At 42.0% G+C, this 21,201-nt stretch overlaps 1 protein-coding gene across 2 annotated transcripts in view; it reads left to right on the forward strand.

Annotated features, from left to right (window-relative positions):
* Positions 1-20,847, forward strand: part of LOC132575862 (latent-transforming growth factor beta-binding protein 1-like) — a 368,464-nt gene extending 347,617 nt beyond the window's left edge. For both annotated transcript variants that reach the window (XM_060244552.1, XM_060244558.1), the window contains exons 26-27: positions 15,730-15,879; positions 19,847-20,847. In XM_060244552.1, coding sequence (XP_060100535.1) covers positions 15,730-15,879; positions 19,847-20,016 — 320 coding nt within the window. In that variant the 3' untranslated portion in view covers positions 20,017-20,847. The remainder of the gene's footprint in view (positions 1-15,729; positions 15,880-19,846) is intronic.
* The last annotated feature ends 354 nt before the right edge of the window (positions 20,848-21,201 follow it).

Here is a 21,201-nt window from a genome sequence, read left to right on the forward strand (position 1 = left end):
CGTGGAGATATAAGGTGAAAGGCACTCTAAGAAGTATAATGGTCTATTAATATAATGCTATTCAATCTCCAATTTAAAAGTACCAGGGAAGCCTGCTGTGTGGGACCCTTATTATTGCTGTGCTGCATGATCAGCTACAGCTCAGTGGAGAAATTAAGCAGGCCTGTCCCTGCATGGAAATCACCTTAATTCCCAGGCATGTGGGAGCATGATTCAGATTAGGGCTGTAGTGCACACAGAGAGTGGGCTTAAGCCTTCCTCCCCACCCCATGCTGTTTTCCTGACCTAAAATGGCCCTGCAGGGTTGCTGTACTGTGTACTGGTATGCTACATGCAAGTTTTCCTAAGGGGACAAATTGTGGCTACAGTATTCTGTGCCCTGTTTCTCCAAGGGCCTCTTCCTGTGCTACATTTTTGAGTTTTAAAATAGACATTTGTGTGGTAAGATGCAATCAAACATAATAAGTGATTCTGACAAGCCTCAGTGAGTTGAATTTGGGGCAGGGCACAGTGGCAAGAGGCAGAATGAAAATGGTCCAATCTATCAAGCAGTTACAAGAGAGTATCATAGAGGGCAATGCTAAGCACATATACTTAGAATTAAGTCCAGTTTTATTCAGGAGGACTTGCTTCCAGGAAAGTGGGATAGTTATCCAGAGCAGCAAATGTATTTGACATGGTAGTTTTAAAAAGGGTCAGGAAGTACAATCTGACTTGAATAAGAACATAAGAAAAATCCTGCTAGATCAGACCCAGTGGTCCATCTAGTCCAGAATCCTGCCTCACACAGTGGCCAACTGGTTCCTCTGGACAGCCAACAACAGGGCATAGTGGCAGAGGCCTTCCCCTGATGTTGCCTCCTGGCTCTGGGATTCAGAGGATTAGTACCCCTGAATGTAGAGGTTCCCCTCAGACACCATGGCTAGTAGCCATTGGTAGACGTATCCTTCATGAATCTATCTAATTCCCTTTTAAAGCTATGTATTCCTATGAGGCAGGGCTTTTTTTGAGCAGGAACGCAGTTCCAGCTGGCTTGGCGTCAGGGGGTGTGGCCAAATATGCAAATGAGTCCCTGCTGGGCTCTTTCTACAAAAAAGCACTGTGTGAAACAGTGTTGATGTCAGTGGGGTATGGCCTAATATGCAAATGAGCTCCTGCTGGACTTTATCTACAAAAAAAGCCCTGCTATGAGGTATGAGGAAATAAAAGGGAAAAACACGCTGCCGGCCAGGGAGGAAAAAGTGGACAGGGTGACAAGCTGAGAGCGAACCCTGCTCCAAAGGAGGTGACAGCTGAGTGGAGTTAACTTGGCTACCCTCCATTTCTGAGGCCATAAGCACTTCCCTGCCAACCTTGAAGTCACGGAGGCGGCACCCCCAGTGGGGGAAGGCACAGATGGGCACCACAACAGTATTCTAAATGAGGCCATAATCATAGATCTATATCATTATAATATCAGCCGTTTGATTCTCAGTCCCTTTCATAATAATCCCTACACAGAGTTAGTCTTTTTCACCAATGCAGCACACTGGGTTGACAGTTTCATTGAGCTACCACTACAACCCCAAGATCTTTTTCCCTCCCTGTTTCAGCAAGTTCAGAAGATGCAATAGTTTATACTTTGTAAGTTGGGGTTTTTTTGTCCCAGTGTGCATCACTTGACACTTACCAGCATTGATCTTCATTTGCCACACTGTTGTCTACTCACCCAGTTTGTGCAGGTCCTCTTGGCCTTGGTTTTTCACCATCCTGAATAATTCAGTGTCATCTGCAAACCTGACCATTATGCTAATCACCCCTAGTTTTAGATCATTTATGAATAAATTAAATAGTAAAGATAAAAAGGTAAAGGTAGTCCCCTGTGCAAGTACCAGACGTTTCTGACTCTGGGGTGACATCACATCACGACATTTTCACGGCAGACTTTTTATGGGGTGGTTTTCCATTGCCTTCCCCAGTCATCTACACTTTATCCCCAGCAAGCTGGGTACTCATTTTACCAACCTCAGAAGGAAGGAAGGCTGAGTAAACCTTGAGCCGGCTACCTGAACCCAGCTTCCGCTGGGATAGAACTCAAGTCGTGAGCAGAGAGCTTTGACTGCAGTACTGCAGCTTTACCACTCTGTGCCATGGGGCTGCTACAGTTAAATAATACCTGCCCCAATACTGATCCTTGAGAGACCCCACTGCTTAATTCCCTCCATTGTGAAAATTCTACACTGATTCCTTCTCTTTGCTTCCTGTCATTTAACCAGTTTTTAATCCATCTTCTTATCCCATGACTGCTAAGTTTATTCTGGTGTCTTTGGTAAGATACCTTGTTAAATGCCTTTTGAAATATTATGTTTATCGGGTCACCATTGTCTATAATATGCTTCTTCACTTTCTGAGATAACCCCAAAGGTTGGTGAGGCAAGACTTCCCTTTGCAGAAGCCATGCTGATTTCCCCTCAGCAGGCTTTGTCCCTCTATGTGCCTAACAATTCTATCTTTGAGTACAGTTTCTACTGATTTGCCAGAGACAGACATTAGGTAGACTGGCCTGTAATTTCCTGATTTCCCTCTGGATCCCTTTTTAAAAAATTGCTATTCTACAGTCTCCTGGTACAGCAACTGAATTTAATGATAGGTTACATATATTGGCTAGAAGATCAACAATCCCACATCTGAGAGAGCTCTCCCAGAACCGCTCTTGAGAGAAACAGCTCTGAGAGAGTTATGACTGACCCAAGGTCACACAAGCAGGTGCAGGTGGAGGAGGGGGGAATCAAACCTGGTTCTCCCAGATTAGAGTCCGTTCACTTAACCACTACACCAAACTGGCTCACACTATTTTGAAGTAAGCTGTATATATTGTGGCAGTTAGTCATGACCTTATTGTCTTGGATTAAATCAACAGTTTACCAAATGCATTTTTGTATGTGTAATTCACTGCATTATTATCACGCTGAAAAGGAATTTGGTTGCATTTGTGGGCTCTTAGTAGGATAAGACAGTTCATAGGTTCATTATTAATGGTGTTATTCCTGTGGAAACACCAAGTGATTCCCCCTCCCCCCCATTTTAGAGGTATCTTAAATATCTTAATAAAGTGCTCATATCTCTTGTCCTAAGAGAAGAAGAAGATATTGGATTTATATCCCGCCCTCCACTCCGAAGAGTCTCAGAGCGGCTCACAATCTCCTTTACCTTCCTCCCCCACAACAGACACCTTGTGAGGTGGGTGGGGCTGGAGAGGGCTCTCACAGCAGCTGCCCTTTCAAGGACAACCTCTGCCACAGCTATGGCTGACCCAAGGCCATGCTAGCAGGTGCAAGTGAAGGAGTGGGGAATCAGACCCGGTTCTCCCAGATAAGAGTCCACACACTTAGCCACTACACCAAATTGGCTCTCCAAGAGAAGGCTTCCAAAACCATCAGGCATTGTTTTCCTCTGAGCCATTAATAAGATGGTGTATGCAGGACCTGATATAATTGAACTGTTTTGAAATAGACTATGCATTAAAGGGGGGGGACATCACTTTGTAGAGAACAAAATGAGAGTAGTATCTTCAGATTAAGTTCTTTCTTTGATTTACCATTGAAATTATATGCTGTTCTCATTTTATACCTAGATGATCTTTGGTTGTGTTTGACTGCCATCTTCAGTTCTGTTCAGTTATTGCTATCTACTGTTTTAGAAATTACATGTATTTGTAAAGTGCCATCAAGTCATAGCTGATTTATGGCAGCCTTGTAGAGTTTTCAAGGCAAGAGACTAAAAGAGGTGGTTTGCCATTGCCTTCCTTTCACAGAGACCCCAGAATTCCTTGTTGATCTACCATCCAAATTCTAGCCAGGGCTGACCTTAGACTGTCTGGCATCCTAGGCAAGGCTAACTTCTGGCACCCCATCCTGCAGGGGGCACCCAATTCGTTACCCCCAGAAGGCCAGCGCCCTAGGCAATTGCCTAGTTTGCTTAGTGGCAGGGCCAGCCCTGATTTGCTTCTGAGACCTTAGAAGATCCGGCTAGCCTGGGCTATTAATGCGTACTAATTCTTCTTCCAGCCCAGGTCATCCATCAGGGTGATCATAGCTGTTTCTGTACCAGATTTATGTTGGAATCCATATTGAAGTAGGCCCAAATAAACAGTTTCATACAAAAGAGAAGCTGAGAAATTGCCACCTAGTCAGGCTATTCAACCAGAAATGGGAGAATTGATGCTAGCTGGAACAAATTTGAGGGTCCAAGATGGGCTTCTGGTTAAATATTGTTCTACCTTTTGTTGGGAGGATGCATTGTTGTCAATATAATGTATAGTTATGTCCTTAGATGAGTGCATAATCCAGCAAGAAAAGGCCATGCTTTCATACGTGGGTTGTCTTTGGGATTTATCACCAAAGGGTGTTGCAAGGAAGCCAGAGAAACCCTGCTTCTAGGACCTGGAACTGCATATGGAATGGTCCTTGTAACATAATAGATGGTGAATGTCACTATTATGTGTAAACAGACAGCTTATAGCATGTGCTGCAAAACAGAAAGCAGATCTGAGAGGCTTAGATGATCTACCTGACAGCTGGTGGCTGGCTGCCAGAAGGATTGCATCAGCCAAGCAGAGTCAGCATGACACAGCAAGTTGCTGATTGGCTGTCCCATGTATAAATGTACAGAGCAACTGTGGTGAGTGTGGGTTTATGGAGTTGGAGTGCAGCGGAGCATATTGTCAGTCAGGAGAGTGAGTTGGTGTAAATAAATGTATATAGTGGTTTTACAGCTACTGTGTACAGCCTTCATTCTTGCGTCGCTAAGCATCACCCTCTGGGTCTCTCTACGCGCATCGACAGGGTTATGAGCCCAGCACGCTTCCTCTGCGCCTAGAACCTGAGACCTGAGAGAGAGGTGGTAGAGGAAGGACGCTGACTTGCTCCAGAGGCTGCCTAGGAGGTGAGACCAGCAGTGGCTGAGAGGAGTCTGAGCAGGATGGCTACAGCAGCAGCTACAGTGCTGGTGGATAAGCTCACCACTACCAACTACAACACCTGGCCGCTGAGGTTAGAGCATTTCCTGAAGAAAGAGGGGCTTTGGGACTGTGTGTCAGCTCCTCCAGCTAATCCCACAGCGGCAGAGGCCGTCAAGGATCAAAAAGCTCTAGCCAACATCATCCTAAGTGTTGCAGACGACCAGCTGGTGCATGTCCGTGGGCACCAGAAAGCGAAGGAGGCTTGGGAAGCTCTCAAGGCTGTGTATGTGCAGAAGTCAGCCGGCACGCTGATATCCCTATGGAGGAGGCTCTACAGGAAATGTATGCTGGCCGGGGAGTCGATGAGGGACCACCTCGACGGTATGTCTAATTGTTTCCAAGACCTTGAAGCAAGAGGGAAGGCCGTGGCTGACGAAGATAAGGTGTACATCTTATTGAGTTCTCTGGACGAGAGATATGACATGCTGGTGTTAGCATTTGAAGGGCAGGATGCTGACAAGCTAACTTTGCCTTATGTGACCGGCAAACTCCTGGCTGAAGAGCAGAGGCAGCTGGAAAGCAAGAGAGAGCAGACTCGAGCCAAGGAAGAAGAGAAGCCGAGGTCTGTCGGGGCTGGTTCCAGCTGGCAAGCCGAGGAGGAGGAAAAAGCCTTGCAGGTGCGGAGGAGGCGCTGCTACCTGTGTAAACAGCTCGGACATTTACAAAGATTTTGTCCCCAGCAACAGAGGAAAAGCCGGCAGCAGACTTCAAGGACTCTCCAGGTGACTCTAGTAAGAACTGGTCCGGGACTACAGAGTCTACCTTGGGTTGTGGATTCTGGGGCTACTCAGATATTCTGCTGCTGTGAAGAAGAGCTGGAAGACTGCAAGCCAGCTGAGCAGAAGACTGTCAGCTTAGCTGATGGGAGACAAGCTAGTGTTCTTTGCCAAGGTGCAGTCTATTTTCCGGGACTCAAACACAGGTTTGAAAATGTACTATGTGTCCCCGAGCTAGAAACTAACTTGTTAAGTGTCTCTGTTCTAGCAAGAGCTGGGTTTACCGTAGTATTTGATAAGCAGGGCTGTGCAATTTTGAAACAGGGTAAACAGCTGGCTAAAGGCACTCTAAAAGCCAATGTGTATGAGCTCATGCAAAATGTGGGAAAAGCTCATACTGTATGGAATAGACAGCCCCACAGCAGGTGCATTCATAGGCTGCATAGAAGGTCTAGAGAAACAAAACTGCAACTGTCTTTAAGAAGTGAGGAGGGGCAAAAGCCAAAAGGCAAGCAGGCTCACTCACTGGTGCAGGAGAAGGGCAGTGCAGGCAGTTCAGAAGGGGGCGTTAAGCAGCAGGAGGTTTCTGAGGCCATGAAAAAGGAGTACGATTCACTGGCTGAAAACCAAGTATTTACACCGGCAGAGTTGCCAGCAGGGAAGCATGCAATTGGGTGTAAATGGTTGTTTAAAACTAAACGTTTAATTAATGGGCAGTTGCAAAAGAAAGCTAGACTGGTGGCGAGGGGCTTTACACAAATAGAGGGCAAAGATTTTGACGAATGTTTTGCGCCTACAGTAAAATTAGAAACTTTGAAGGCAGCACTGTGCAAAGCTGACCTTGACAAAATGACGGTACATCACTTTGATGTAACCACGGCCTATCTGAATGCCACCATCAGGGAAGAACTGTATTTACAGCCCATTCCTGGTTTTCCTGGAAAAAACAATATGCCCGTGCTCAGAATAAAAAAGGCATTGTATGGTTTGCGTCAGGCTGCAAATGAGTGGAACAAGTGCCTGAGCACAGTGTTAGAAAGCATAGGTTTCAGTCAAAGCGTAGCAGACCCATGTTTGTACAGCCAAAACAAGTATGGGCAGGAATGTTATATCTTATTTCATGTTGATGACTTATGCCTTCTTTGCAAAAATAACAAACAGTTGGACTGGTTCATGTCAGAAGCCCAAAAGGTGTTTAAGATTAAATATCTAGGTGAAATACAGCATTACCTGGGCATGGAGATAACAAGAGATGAAAGAGGGCATTTTCAGCTGAGCCAAAAGGAGAAAATAGAAAAATTACTGGAAGCTCAAGGCATGACAGAGGCAAACATAGTGGAGAGTCCTATGTCTGTCAGCTATATTAAGGAGCCAGATGATGTTTTGCTGGACAATAAATTACTTTATCAGTCTGTAATCGGGTCACTGTTGTATTTAGCCTGCTGGACTTGACCAGACATTAGCATGGCTGTGCACCTTCTCAGCCAGCAGTGTGCAGCTCCCCAACGAAAGGATTGGGTGGCTGCAAAGAGAGTTTACGATATCTGAAGGGAACAGCAGATTATAAACTCACCATGAGTACAGAAGGAAAACAAACGTTAGTAGCTTACAGTGACTCTAGCTGGGGAGAGCGGCCCGACGGTAGATCAACATCTGGGAATGCAATGTTTCTATGGTGCTTTAGTGAGCTGGAAAGCACTCAAACAAACCCATATTTCAATGAGCAGCTGTGAGGCCGAATATTCAGCCATCAGTGATGCAGTGATTCAGATAGAATGGCTGATCCATTTACTAAAGGATTTGAATGTACCTGACCCACGGCCTGTAATGATCTACTGCGATAGTACGGCAGCTCAGCAATTAGCACTAACAAAAGGTGTCAAGTGTCGTAGTAAACACATAAATATACGTTATCAAAATGTTCGAGAGGCCATAAATAAAAATCTAGTAGTACTACAACACTGTTCTTCTGTGGAAAATATTGCAGATGTGTTTACTAAAACCGTAACTGTAGAAAAATTTGTAAACCTGCGTGATAAACTGCGTCTAAACTATTGTAAATAAACCTGGACTGAGATGTAACAATTTCAAAACTGTAAATGTCATGCTATGTGTAAAAGCTGTGTTCTGTAAAAAGTCTGTAAGAAATGTAAGTGCGCTGGTATTGACAAGATACGGTACTGTGTTAAGAACAAGTCTGGGAAACAAGCCAGATAAGGCAAGTGCTCAGTCTGGGCAGAGAGCCAACTGAGGAGATATGGTCAGTCTGGTTAGAGAGCCAACTGATAACAATGTGCTTGCAGGTTAATTGGCAAGCTGAGAAAAATGTGTGTGTGTCCAGGAGGAATGGAAATACTGCACTGTGATCAATTGTATATATGGGAATGTATGTAATCAATGTATTGATGGTAAAATGATCAATATGTATATGCCATGTTGTGATGGATGGATGTCAGCACCGCTATAACCTGAGGAGGGTGTCACTATTATGTGTAAACAGACAGCTTATAGCATGTGCTGCAAAACAGAAAGCAGATCTGAGAGGCTTAGATGATCTACCTGACAGCTGGTGGCTGGCTGCCAGAAGGATTGCATCAGCCAAGCAGAGTCAGCATGACACAGCAAGTTGCTGATTGGCTGTCCCATGTATAAATGTACAGAGCAACTGTGGTGAGTGTGGGTTTATGGAGTTGGAGTGCAGCGGAGCATATTGTCAGTCAGGAGAGTGAGTTGGTGTAAATAAATGTATATAGTGGTTTTACAGCTACTGTGTACAGCCTTCATTCTTGCGTCGCTAAGCATCACCCTCTGGGTCTCTCTACGCGCATCGACATGTGTGTGTGGAGGATAATTCTGGCATGCTTCTTCCCCCACTTTAACAGATGTTGAGAAAATCCTGACATCTGGTAACTAAAGATACAGGTTGGATCCAGTGCAGTGCAGAATCGCTGCTGCACACAAGCACAAAAACAGAAAGTAGCCACAGTAGTCATTTGTGCTAAGTCAGACTTACTGTATCCTTGCATGTGTTCCTGATCAAATTCTGGGCTTTATAAAGTAATGGGAAGAGAGCTCTAGGTGTTGCACAGGATCTTGAACAACTGGAACTGTGCTAAGTCCTTTTGTTTTCACTTGCACATTGCTGGATCCAAGCCAATAAATCTTATTAAGGAGGGGCATGGCAACAGACACATAGAAGCTCGGCTCCTCTCCCGACCATCCCGTTTTCCACACATCAGCACAGCTTCAAGCTATAATTTTCTTCAGGAAATGGGCAAATCGCATGGCCAACACTCCAGGTCAGTTGTCGTTAACCCCAAAGGCCTTAAAAATATTTTGTACCCAGCTCTAGGCCCGCGAAACCTACAATAGTGCTACTTTCTGTCACCAAAATGGTGGCTGGCGCTAATCCTGATTCTCCTCAGGCTGATCTCATCACGGTGCAGGTTTTCCACTAAGCTATCTCGGCTATAAAATCTGAACTTACAATAACCATTAATACAGCTTTGAAACCAGTAACAGAAAAACTTGAATAAATGCAACTCACCTTAAAAGACGTGGCCGAAACGGCCAATTCTGCTCTGAACACGGGGCTTGCCAACCAAGATAATATCAGACAGTTACAAGCCTTTGAAAAGTGGGCCTCTGAGAAAATTCTGTTTCTAGACAATAAATCTTGGGATCGGAACATTAAACTTCATGGCTTTGATGATCATAAGGGATCTACCGACCTATCTGCTTTTTTAGCCTCATGGCTTGCTTCTGTGATTCAGCTTAAGAAGGCATTGCCCCACATCTAAGCCATGCATATCGTCTGGGTTCACCCGCACTAGCCAAAACAAGACCCCCTGTGACATTATCATTGAAGTGACAGACATTAAAGTTAAGAAAAAGATTATGGATATTGCTTGGGGGAAAGGAGGTTTGCAATATAAAGGGGGAAATATCTCAGTTTTCCCGGATCTCTCGGCGGAAACTCTGCACATGAGATGCACACTCAAGCCGGACGCTCAAAAACTCGCTGCTGCCAACATTAGATATCGCTGGTCCCCTGTGGGCAAGTTCCTGGTGCGCCATCAAGGAAAAGCTTGGACTGTTGAGGACTTAGATGCTGGTTCCTTCCTACTGCAATCTCTACACCTGGAAGAACCGATGGACTTGGATCAGAAATCGCAAAAGCATAAGATGAACTCTTCCTCTCCCCTGAAAAGCTACAAACAACCCAATCGTCCACCTGGTCTTTCTCCAGAAGCCGGTGGTCAACAAGCCAGAATGTAAACTCCAACCTGTGTTGTACTATTTCTTCTCGTTTTCTTGTCTCTCTTAAAATGGGAAGTGGGATGGAAGAGAAAATAGGGAGGCGCAGGCTTCTTTGCCTCCTTTTGGGATGGGATGGCTGGAGGGAGGAGCACTCAGTGCTATGCCGCAGACAAGTGCATGGGGTTCATGCAGTCATCCGCATGAATTAATGTTGATTTTTTTTTTTTTGCTTGTGGGATGGGGGGGGTGTTCTTCCTTTTCCTTTTCCTTTTTCTAAATTGTCAACAGTTGCACTCTGAAGGAAGAGTGGGTGGGATAGGGTGGAGGGTGGTTAATGTTTTCTTGCATGTTCAGGTTCTCTGCTTAGCAAGTGTTACATACTTACCTATGTGCAGTCAAGCCCAAAGTGGGATCGCATTTAAGGTACAACTCATTCTAGTCTTTATAGGTTGTAATGATTTCTGGTTTATAGTGCTTCCTATTGTCTGAACTTTTTATTTATGTTCAGCATCGTGGAAAAGACAAGCTGTTGTGTCTACAAGTACATTTGGAGTGTTCCTATATACTAACTTCAAGATGGTTTTTTCTATAACTTATTTATTTATTTATTTCTGAAGATTTATAGCCCACCCTATCCCGTGATGGGCTCATAAACTTACTATGCACATTTCTGGTACTCTCCCTTTTGTAGTCTGTACACCCCTTGCAGGAAGAGATTTGATGCCCCTGGCTACTCTACTGCCAGGGATGTTGCAATTTTGCTTTCTAGAAACACCCGGTTCCAATGTCAGGGCATAGAAAAAGACAAGAGAGGAAGATACGTATTTGTTAAAGGCCACTTGAATGGTATCCCAACAACTATAGTTTCTATATATGCGCTGAAATCCGGTCAATTGGAGTTCATACAGGAGGTTCTGGCAAAATTAAAATTGTTTCAGGAAGGGCCAATTATACTAGGTGGGGACCTGAATTATCTTATGAATAAACTCCTCGACAAAAAAAACACACCTTAACTCTTTCCCTAAATCTTTAACTAATTCTAACCATAAATTTTCTCCCCTAAAACAACTTATGGATGATCTAGATTTGGTAGATGCCTGGAGATTTCAACATGACACCAAACGAGACTTCAGTTATTTCTCGGCACAATTTTCCACTTACACAAGAATTGACTACATTTTTTAATCAAAATCTCTCTGTAATAACCTGACTGAGACGGTTATAGATGCTATTAAATGGTTGGATCATGCTCCTGCCTCCAGTACTCTGTGCAACCAGGAGCAATCTGAGAAAAGCTTTACCTGGAGATTCAACAACTTCCTTTTAAAAGATGATAAACTTTCAAAACAAATCAAATCACAACTATTGGAATACTTTAAACACAATTTGACAGACGACATCCCAACTCATATGGTTTGGGATGCATGTGAAGCAGTTGTCAGGGGCAAAATTATTTCGCTCTCATCAGCTTCTAAAAAGCAAGAGAACACCTTTTTTACAACTATATCTCAAAACATCAAACTTCTTGAGGATAAGCACAAACTCACTTGCAGCTCCAAAGTTTATTGGCTACTCTTAGAGGAATGGAAAAAGTTGGAAGGTCTTGAATCGTATAAAATAAAGCAAAAATTATTGTATCTAAGGCAGTCTTATTGTTACAAAGGCCCTCAATATCTCAGGTTGCTTGCGTGGAAGGTCAAACATAAAATCTCGGTGCTAGGAGTGACTATAAAGGATCAGTCAGACTCAATCCATACTTCTACTAAGTTAATATTGCACACATTCCACCAATTTTATTCTAATTTATATAAAACAAACCAACCTAATACTGAATCCATTAATAATTTTTTAAAATCAATTAAATCTTTAAATTCATTATCAGAATCACATTGGGATTTTTTAGAACGGCCAATCAATGAAATGGAACTTTTAACTGTAATGAAATGCCTAAAATCTAATAAATCCCCAGGCATTGATGGATTTACATCTGAATTCTGTAAGTTTTACCTTAATTTGCTTTCCCCATATTTATTGGATTTATTCAACCATGTTTTAAATACTGGTCAAACACCCCGCCTCATGGAACATGGCCAAAATTATTGTTCTCCATAAAAAAGACAGACTCTCTTGATCCAAAATCGTATCGACCCATATCCTTATTGAACACTGACTATAAAATTTTTACAAGTATATATTAAGTATATTAACTCATCATTTAAATCAATCAATTTCCGAATTTATAGGCTCCGACCAGGCAGGATTTATTCCTGGGCGGGATTTTACAGACAATGTAAGTAAAACTCTTAACATCATTCATTTCTGTCAGCAACACTCCATTCAAGATGCATGTGTACTCTCATTAGACGTCGAAAAGGCCTTCGATTCCATTGAGCCCAATTATCTGCGTGCAGTTCTAAAAACTCTTAACTTTGGAGATAAATTTAGTCAAGTTGTGAATTCACTCTATTTAAACCCCTCTGCTATCTTACGCATAAACAATGTTAATTCTGCACCACTTACTCTATCATGAGCATCCATCAAGAGTGCCCACTTTCTACCTTATTGTTCGCTATAGCTATAGAACCCCTGGCTGCCAAATCTGGGGAAAAAATTTACTGCAAGGCATCACCATAACTAATACCCAATTCAAGCCAAGCTTGTTTGTGGATGATTTGGCTCTTCACTTATCTAATCTCTATGTCTCTCTTCCTTACATCAACTCTCGCTTACTTGTATTTGCAGAAATATCTGGTCTTAAAATTAATTTTGACAAATCTCTTCTTTATTCCATAAATATTTCACATAATCCTGTCCAACATATTAAACAGAATTTTCAGTATAAGGGGTCTGCAAATCTTGGAAGTACCTGGGCATCCATGATATCCCTATTGACCTCCGCAATCTCATTAAAGCTAAGCACTATGAACTCTTCCAAACAATTAAATCTCTATTCTCCTCCTGGAGAATTCTTACCATTACTAGAGCGAATCCAAATTGTTAAATCTATAGTTATGCCCAAATTCATATTTTGTTTCCGTGCCCTTCCAATTTGTGTGCCGATCTCTGTGCTTAAAACTTGGCAATCTTATTTAAACCGTTTTTTCTTTTTTGGCAATTCAAAAGACCACATCTAAACTTCTGGACATTAAGTCGCCCAATCTCAGAAAGGGGACTTGCAGTACTTGATCTGGTTCAGTATCATGATGCGATAATTTTAGCTGGTCTTGTTAAACAGTACCACTCCTCATACCAAGCGGACTGGAAAGTTATAGAATCTTCTTACATTGCTCCTCAGTCTTTTCAAGAAGAGCTCTGGACTACAATGGTTAAATTCTCCAACAATTCTTTTTCAGATATTTTTACCGCTTCCACGCTCCAGGTTTGGCACAAACACTTTAAAAATTTAGCTCCCTCGACTTATTTGGTCACTACATTTATGGGCCAAAGTTGGTTTTCTCCTGTGAACTCTCCCACTTCTTTTCACCAGCTGAGACAAGCTGGAATTACCCATTTTATAGACATTATTTCCAAAGGAATTCTCTATGAAAAATCTATTCTGGATTCTAAATTTGGCCTCTGGCTCCCCTGGTTTGAATTTTTACAAATTAGACACCTTTTACACTCCAAAGATATTAGTACAAGGCTGCGACTGATGCTGTCAGATTTTGAAAGAATCCTTCATCGTGACTCAATTCCCATAATACGCTTGATTTCAAAAATGTATAAACTTCTTGTGTTCTCGCGCACTATGCAATTGCTGCACTATCAGAAAGCGTGGCATGCTGACCTTCAACATAACCTAACGGACGATCAGTGGCATATGATTTGGGGTCCTTGTATCTATAAATCTAGAGCTATAAATATTAAAAGGTCACCTCACGCTGGTATCTAACTTCGATTCAGCTATCTCACATTACTTCCTCAGTCTCCCCCAGATGCCACAAGAACTGTGGGGGGATAGGCTCTTTTTTTCACCTATGGTGGACCTGCTCCATCATCCAAGCTTTCTGGATACAAATTTTTGCAGAAATAGCCTCAATGTCCGGTTTCTCACTATCCCCTACTCCAGAACTAGCTTAATTTGTGGGAAGACTCTCCTATCCCTAAACCTTCTCAGGAACTGATTTCTCTTATGCTCGTTTCTGCCAGACATGCTATTGCAGTTGCATGGAAAAAGTCAACTCCACCAACAATACAATCCTGGCTTTTAAAGCTATGGGACTACTTTATCCTGGATAAATTATCGTTTAACCTTGACACTTCCAAACCCATTATAGGAAAACCTACCTTTGTCCAGAAATGGCTACCCTTCATAAACAATGTTCCTTTTGGTAGAATCAATCCAGACACGACACAACATGATATTTATCTCTGTGTGGCTTTATTATGATATGAGCTTTTTTTAATTTGTGTATATATATATATCTTAACAATGAGATGATTGTGTGTTGGAACCTCCTTTACAATTTTGCTTTATGCCATTCTGCTTGTTTTCTCTGTTTGACTGAAATGTGCACTTGCTTGCGATATTTAGTAAGTGGTTACTTAACGTTCTGTATTTTATGTAACTCTTTAATCCTAATGTTATCTCTGTATTAAGACTTGAACGACTTCGTTTATGCTTATATATGCATGAATGTTTTGTAAGTTTGCTAATTATTCGATAAACTTGAAATTTGAAATTTAAAAAAAAATCTTATTACAAGAGTTCCACTATTGACTCTCATATCTTAAATGTGTTGATTTACCTATTTTTCATCAGTATCCAGCATAGCAACGATTGCAGTTGCAACACCTTGTGACAATTATGCATGATATGGAAAAGCACAACTACTTTTGAAGAACTTATTATTTCTTTTTCATATTCTTCTTTTGCAAATCATCTGCAGCAGTATCTGCATGTTATTGTTCCTATTTTAAGTAGTATTCCTTCCAAAATTAAATTGACATTTGACTGAAGTGTATCCATTTGTCCCCCCGTCCCCCCCGCAGTGTTCAATTTTCTTCATGAAGTGTTATATGAATGCAGCCATATCATTTGCAGAAATGCTTATTAAATATGTGGCATTTTAAGGAGCTGGACCAGACTCTTATGTACCACAAGCATAACATCAGTTTAATGCTTTGCACTGTTGCAGCATGCATGCACTGTTTCAACAGGCACAGCAGGTCTTTGTTATGCACTGTAAGATGATGTAAGCAGCCCTTTGGGCCATTGGACATGAAGCTCCAGTTGTCAGACGTTGGAGCTCAAAGTAAACGGACCATCATTTGTTGCAAAAGTAGTGGCGTTTATTTGATATCTCAAAGTTCTGAATAGGCAGTTATTGGAACTGATAGCAAGTATTGAAACATACATGGGTTTTAAGGCCTTACATCAAAGCATTTCCAAACAATCCTACATTCTCACACTCTAGTGCTACAAGTAACACTCTCCCCACTTCTTATCGCTTTCGGCTCCCTTTCTCACGGAGGAGCCCTGCTGGCTCTCCTTGAGGCTTGCTATCTTCAAAGAGCTGTTGCTTTGTTAGTGTTATGCAGAGGAATTCACAGCATGGGTTAGTAACATTTCTAAGACTGTTTGATATGCAAGGTCTTTTACTTCATAGTTAGTAACAAGAGTTCAAAAATGGAGTTAGTCATGTCAAGGTACAAGTCACAGAATACATTCAGCATAATAACATAGTAATGCTCTCCAATGCCTGACACCAGTAACCCTTGAATGTGTTCATTTGCAACATTTTCTCTTCCCAGGTTTCCTGAACAGCTTTGAGGAGTTGCAAGCAGAAGTATGTGGCATTCTGAATGGATGTGAAAATGGACGCTGTGTAAGAGTCCAGGAAGGGTATACCTGTGACTGTTTTGATGGCTATCATTTGGACATGGCCAAAATGACATGCGTTGGTAAGAATTTGTTACAGTATTTTGAATACAAGCTGTTCACATAAAGGCACAGCATGCCAGACAGGCAAATCATTTCTGATTTGGGGGATCAGGTCTGCTGGTTCAGTGTTTATGATCCCAAGGCCCAATACATTTCCATCACCCCAACTAAGATGAATAGGCATTTCAATCCTTTTAAAGGGGCTTGCACCAAACAGATTCTTAGCAGAGAGTCAGTGTGGTATAGTAGTTCCATAGTCAGCTACGATGGACGACATGGGTTCAAGTCCCCATTCTTTCATGCCAGCTTACTGGATGATCTTGGGCCAATCATTATTCCCAGATTAACCAACCTTGTAGTCTTGTGAAAATTAAATATTTATTTTTTTTAGCAACTCAGACCCCAAACAGCCAATCCTCAACAAACTTTGAGGGCAAGTAGAGGGGCATCCCCAGGAGGTCTGCTGCAAGTTTGATGCCTCTAGCTCGCAGGGAGTGGGGGTCAACACAGTAGTCCCTCTAAGCTGAGTTAGTGTGAGCTAGCTCACAGTTTTTTAGCCTCCAGCTCACACATTTTTGTCTGAGCTCAGGAAAAATGGTCCCAGAGCAAACTAATTTCGGCAATAGCTCACAACTTTAATGCCATTGGCTCATGAAGTAGAATTTTTGCTCAAAGGACTCCACAGCTTAGAGGGAGCACTGGTTCAACACACTCCTGAACTTGTGGCTGTGATTTCTCCATCAAGCGCTTTCCTGGGGGCACCTGCTTTGGGAGGCTGTAATTCTCCCCCTCCCCCCCCCAAATCCAGTCCTCATCAGACTTGGAGGGCAGATAGAGGAGACTCTGTTGCGGACTCACTGTGAGTTTGGCACCTCTAGCCCACCGTGGGAGGGGGGGTGGATTACAGTGCGTCCCAAAGTCACAGACCGCAATCTAGTCCGTTAAACAAAATAAAAGGTTTGTGTGGTCCGAGGTCCTTGAAACAGACAAATATGGACCTTTTTCTAGTTCATGCCAATCCCTAGTGCTCTCCCAGGCAGCTGCATCCAAAGCATGGCCTCCAAAGATCACCATGGTGGTCAGACAGGTCCATAAGGGAGTAGGCAGTCTTTCAGGTGTGTTAGTTCTTTAAAAAGGGCTTTAAAGATCAGCACTTTGAATTATGTCCAGAAACAGATTGGGAGCTGGTATAGATTGGACAAGACTGGAGTGCTATGGTACCTAGCACCCACACCAGTCAAGGGGCAGCCCCATGTACAGTACATTGCAGTAATCTAATCTAAATGTAGCCATGCACTACAGCGACCAGATCTTTTCTGTCCAGGAAGGGCCACAGGTGATAACTAATCAGAGCTGGTAAAAGGCAATCCTCACCACAGCTGCCACCTGCTTATCCAGTTGTAGGCCTGGGTGCAAGAGCATCCTCCAAACTGTGGACCTGGTCATTCAAGAGGAGCACAACCCTGATAAAACTGTGACATCTTAAATCTCAGATTAGACCTTCTACTCACCAATAGCACTTAAATCTTCAGTTTATCAGCCCATATTCACTCTAAAACCACCTCCAGACACCAGTTCAAGGACCAGCCAGAAGTGCAAGATAGAGCTGAGTCTTGTTCACATAATGTTATCTTAGCCCAAATCTCTGGATGACCTCAACCAGTGGGTTCATGTAGATGTTAAAGAGTATAGGGGACAAGGTGGAACCTTAAGAGGACTTCACAAGCTGAAGTCTAAGGGGCTGAGAAGCAGTCCCCCAGCACCATCTTCTGAAAGCTACCTTCCATAACATGGTGTCTCGCAATCCCAGCCTGGAAAGGCAGTCCAAAAGGATTCTATGATTGATGGTACTGAAAGCCATTGAGAGCGCCAAAAGACTCAATAATAGTGCTCCATCTGTCCGTCTCCAGCACAGGTCATCCCCCAGAACAACCAAGGCTGTTTTAGTCCCATAAGGGTCTAAAACCAGACTGGGAAAGATCAAAAGAGTTCACTGCATTCAGGAAAGGTTGAAGTTGTCCAGCCACTACCCATTCAGTTATCTTCTCAAGAATGGAACATTTTGACTGTTCAATGGTTATTGAGTTATTGGAGAAAGAACTTTACATGCTGTCCTGAGCTCTATGGAGGAATGATAAAATAAAACTTCCCTAGTTAGTTCTACAAATGCCTGGGCAGGCTGCACTGATCTAAGAGGTGTAAGATGGGTGGCAGGGTACTGGTGAGGAGTAGGGATGTGCATTCGGATATGCCGAAAATGTACCTGAACAATAACTATAGTGCTGGAGAAGGCAAGCCAGCCTCATGATCAGGCTAGCTTTGTTCTTTAACTGATATTTTTCTTTTTTGGGTCTAGTGGACCAAACAAAATAATTGGGATTTCAAAAAAATCCTGGATCTGAATATCATACTAGTATTGGGATCTGGATTTTTTTTAGAAATAGTGAAATTTTTTCAGGTCCTGAATTGAAAAATACTGATTTTTTTAAAAAATTGCACATTCCTAGTGAGGAGTCAGTGCAGAATGTGCATCCTGCATTGTAGCTTTTTCAGAGTGAGTGCAGTCATTTTCTGGTCAATGAGACCTGCCTCTTTCCAGGGCAGCTGTCATTTGGGAGGGACACTGAACCACCAAATTAGGTATCCCCAAAATCGCAGTATTGTTGGTGTATCTAGTACTAGAATTTTCACCCCCATTTTAACTTTCAAAGAGCTAATACAGTAGAAATAGCTGTTAAAAACAGAATGGTTTCCCCTTCCCACAACTTGTGGTTACTCCTGAAAAGCTGATGATAAGAGATAGGGGAGGAACCTCATGGACAGAACATCATTCTAGACGGGACTGCAGTGATGAGGGGCAATCTGGTAAACATAGTTCTCTTACAACTGTGTTGGTGAAACGCTTCATCTGCTGAGCTTTCTTTACTGGCAAAAGCAGTGTTGGGAATGATTTTGTCCGGCTACCATTCCTCGCTGCATCCCTCTCAGTATTGCATTGCACTTTGGCCACAAGGCTCCCCTTGACCCACTGTATTAGATTATTGGGTTCACAAGGAGGTGCTACAGAAAGGAGAAAACAGGGAATATATGCTTCTGTGAATCCCTTTCTGTCCTGTTTCCTTTGACCCAACCCAATATTTTATCTGTTGAGATGTATCAAAAATATTTTCCATTGTCATGTACTTTCAAAAAAAGGTGAGACTTCGCATTTATATAACACTTAGAGTGTTCAGAGTATATCTCATACATCCTTTTGCTATAATCCTTAAAACAGCCCTGTACAGTAGGCTAGTATTATTACCCCCATATTACTGATGTTGGGATGATGAGAGAGTGGATTGTCGATTGATTTCATAGCAGAGACAAGATTTGAACCATGATCTCCAAGATGGCAGCTGATTTTCTTAGCTACTTCAGTTTACAATTTAAATTTATGCACAAGATTATATAAAAACAATGGACAATCAAAGTGACCAACTTTGAAGAAAACCGAAGGATCCCATGATGTTGAATGATAACACTGAAAATCCAAATACCCTTTTAATTTTTCAAACTATAAACTCACCGTTTCTGATCTTTGTGAAGTCCCATGGTTTGCTTGAGGATATAACAAGTTTCTTAATAATAGGCTTAACTTTATCCTCCATGTGATGACAGCTGTTGGTTAGACAAATAGTCCTTTAACCAGGGCTTTTTTTTTAGCAGGAACTCCTTTGCATATTAGGCCACACACGCCTGATGTAGCCAATCCTCCATGAGCTTACAGGGCTCTTAGTATAGGGCCTACTGTAAGATCTAGGAGGACTGGCTACATCAGGGGGTTCCTACTACAAAAAAAAGTCCTGCCTTTACATGAGTTTACATGCTTACATGAGCCTATGGAAATTTACTGAAGTTAGACTACAAGAATTAAGCAAAGTTGTCACCAGCTCACACTGGTTGTTGCAGCACCTTACTGTCTTTGATTTTATTTGCTTTTTCTTTCAGATGTGAATGAATGTAATGAACTGAATAACAGGATGTCTCTCTGCAAGAATGCCAAATGCATTAACACAGAAGGGTCATACAAATGTGTCTGTCTGCCTGGCTATGTCCCTTCAGACAAGCCTAACTACTGCACACCTCTGAACTCAGACACAGATAGCGAACTGGAGTAAGAGAAGCAGTAGATGCCATGTAATTTAAGCCCATATACTCTGCACTGTATAAAGAAAAGGAAAGGAAAGAAAGAAGTGTATTTAACAAGTTAAGGATGCTCGTAATCCAGAGTTTCGCTGTATATGGAAAACAAGCATGGAAGCATATCTTTGGGGAGGGGAAATGATGCGTTAATATATGTCAGCTTCACTAAAGCGACAGACCAAATGGACACATTTTCTGTGTATGGAAGAAGTAATGAAGTATATAGTGTGTTCATAAGTAAAATTCATGGGAATAAGCAAACTGTGCTATTATTTTTGAACAGAAAAGGGTTTTTAAAAACTATTGCTTGATTTATTTGGCATTTAATTAGTTGTGGGAATATTTTATATTACGTTAATTTAGCTGTTCTTTGGACTCTTCACTTCCCACTTTTGATCCAGTTGCAATATAAACAATTTTCTAAACATGGTTATACACAAGGTAATGCTCGTCTTTGTCTGGAACATTGGCCAGTTACTTTTTAAAATTGCTAATTGTCTGCCCTGTGGAGCAGGCCCTATTTTCTTTTCTTTTTTAAAGTGCACACATCATGGAGAGAAATCCTTTATATTAATTTTGTATTCCGTGTGGCCTTTTACTGCACTTAACATGCCTTAGGACCTGTCTTGCCGCATTTCAAAGCTGCTAGAGGACGACCATTGGATGCCTTTTGTATTTCATAACAAAAGATCTGAGTTCCAGTTTGTATTTGAATGTGTAAATTGAACACAGATCTTGTATTAAGTACCCTAACGTATTAAATCTGTATATTAAAACTCAATAAAAACTACCTTTTTTTAGAAAAACCATGTGTACTTGCTACAGTTTTCATTCCTTTTCATTTATTTGTATTGAATTAATCTTAATCTTTATAAAATAATAGCTGAATACCACCCTGTTATTGTTGTTACGACCATTCTTTTACCCCACAGCAATTCCCTGATCATTGAAAATTGTAGCAGGATTCATCTACCAAAAGCACAGTATGAAATTTTTAGACTGCTGTAAATCTATGGAATACACAATTTCATGCAGAACTACAAATTCACTGTTGTATCTTCTGTACAGTCTCACTCTCACATGGGAATTGTGCATGCACAGGCCAGCTTCAGACATTCAAAAGCTCTTGACAGGACAAGGCTCTTTCCCACTGCTAGTCT

Source organism: Heteronotia binoei, chromosome 1, assembly GCF_032191835.1.
Source record: "Heteronotia binoei isolate CCM8104 ecotype False Entrance Well chromosome 1, APGP_CSIRO_Hbin_v1, whole genome shotgun sequence".
Taxonomy (NCBI): Eukaryota; Metazoa; Chordata; class Lepidosauria; order Squamata; family Gekkonidae; genus Heteronotia; species Heteronotia binoei.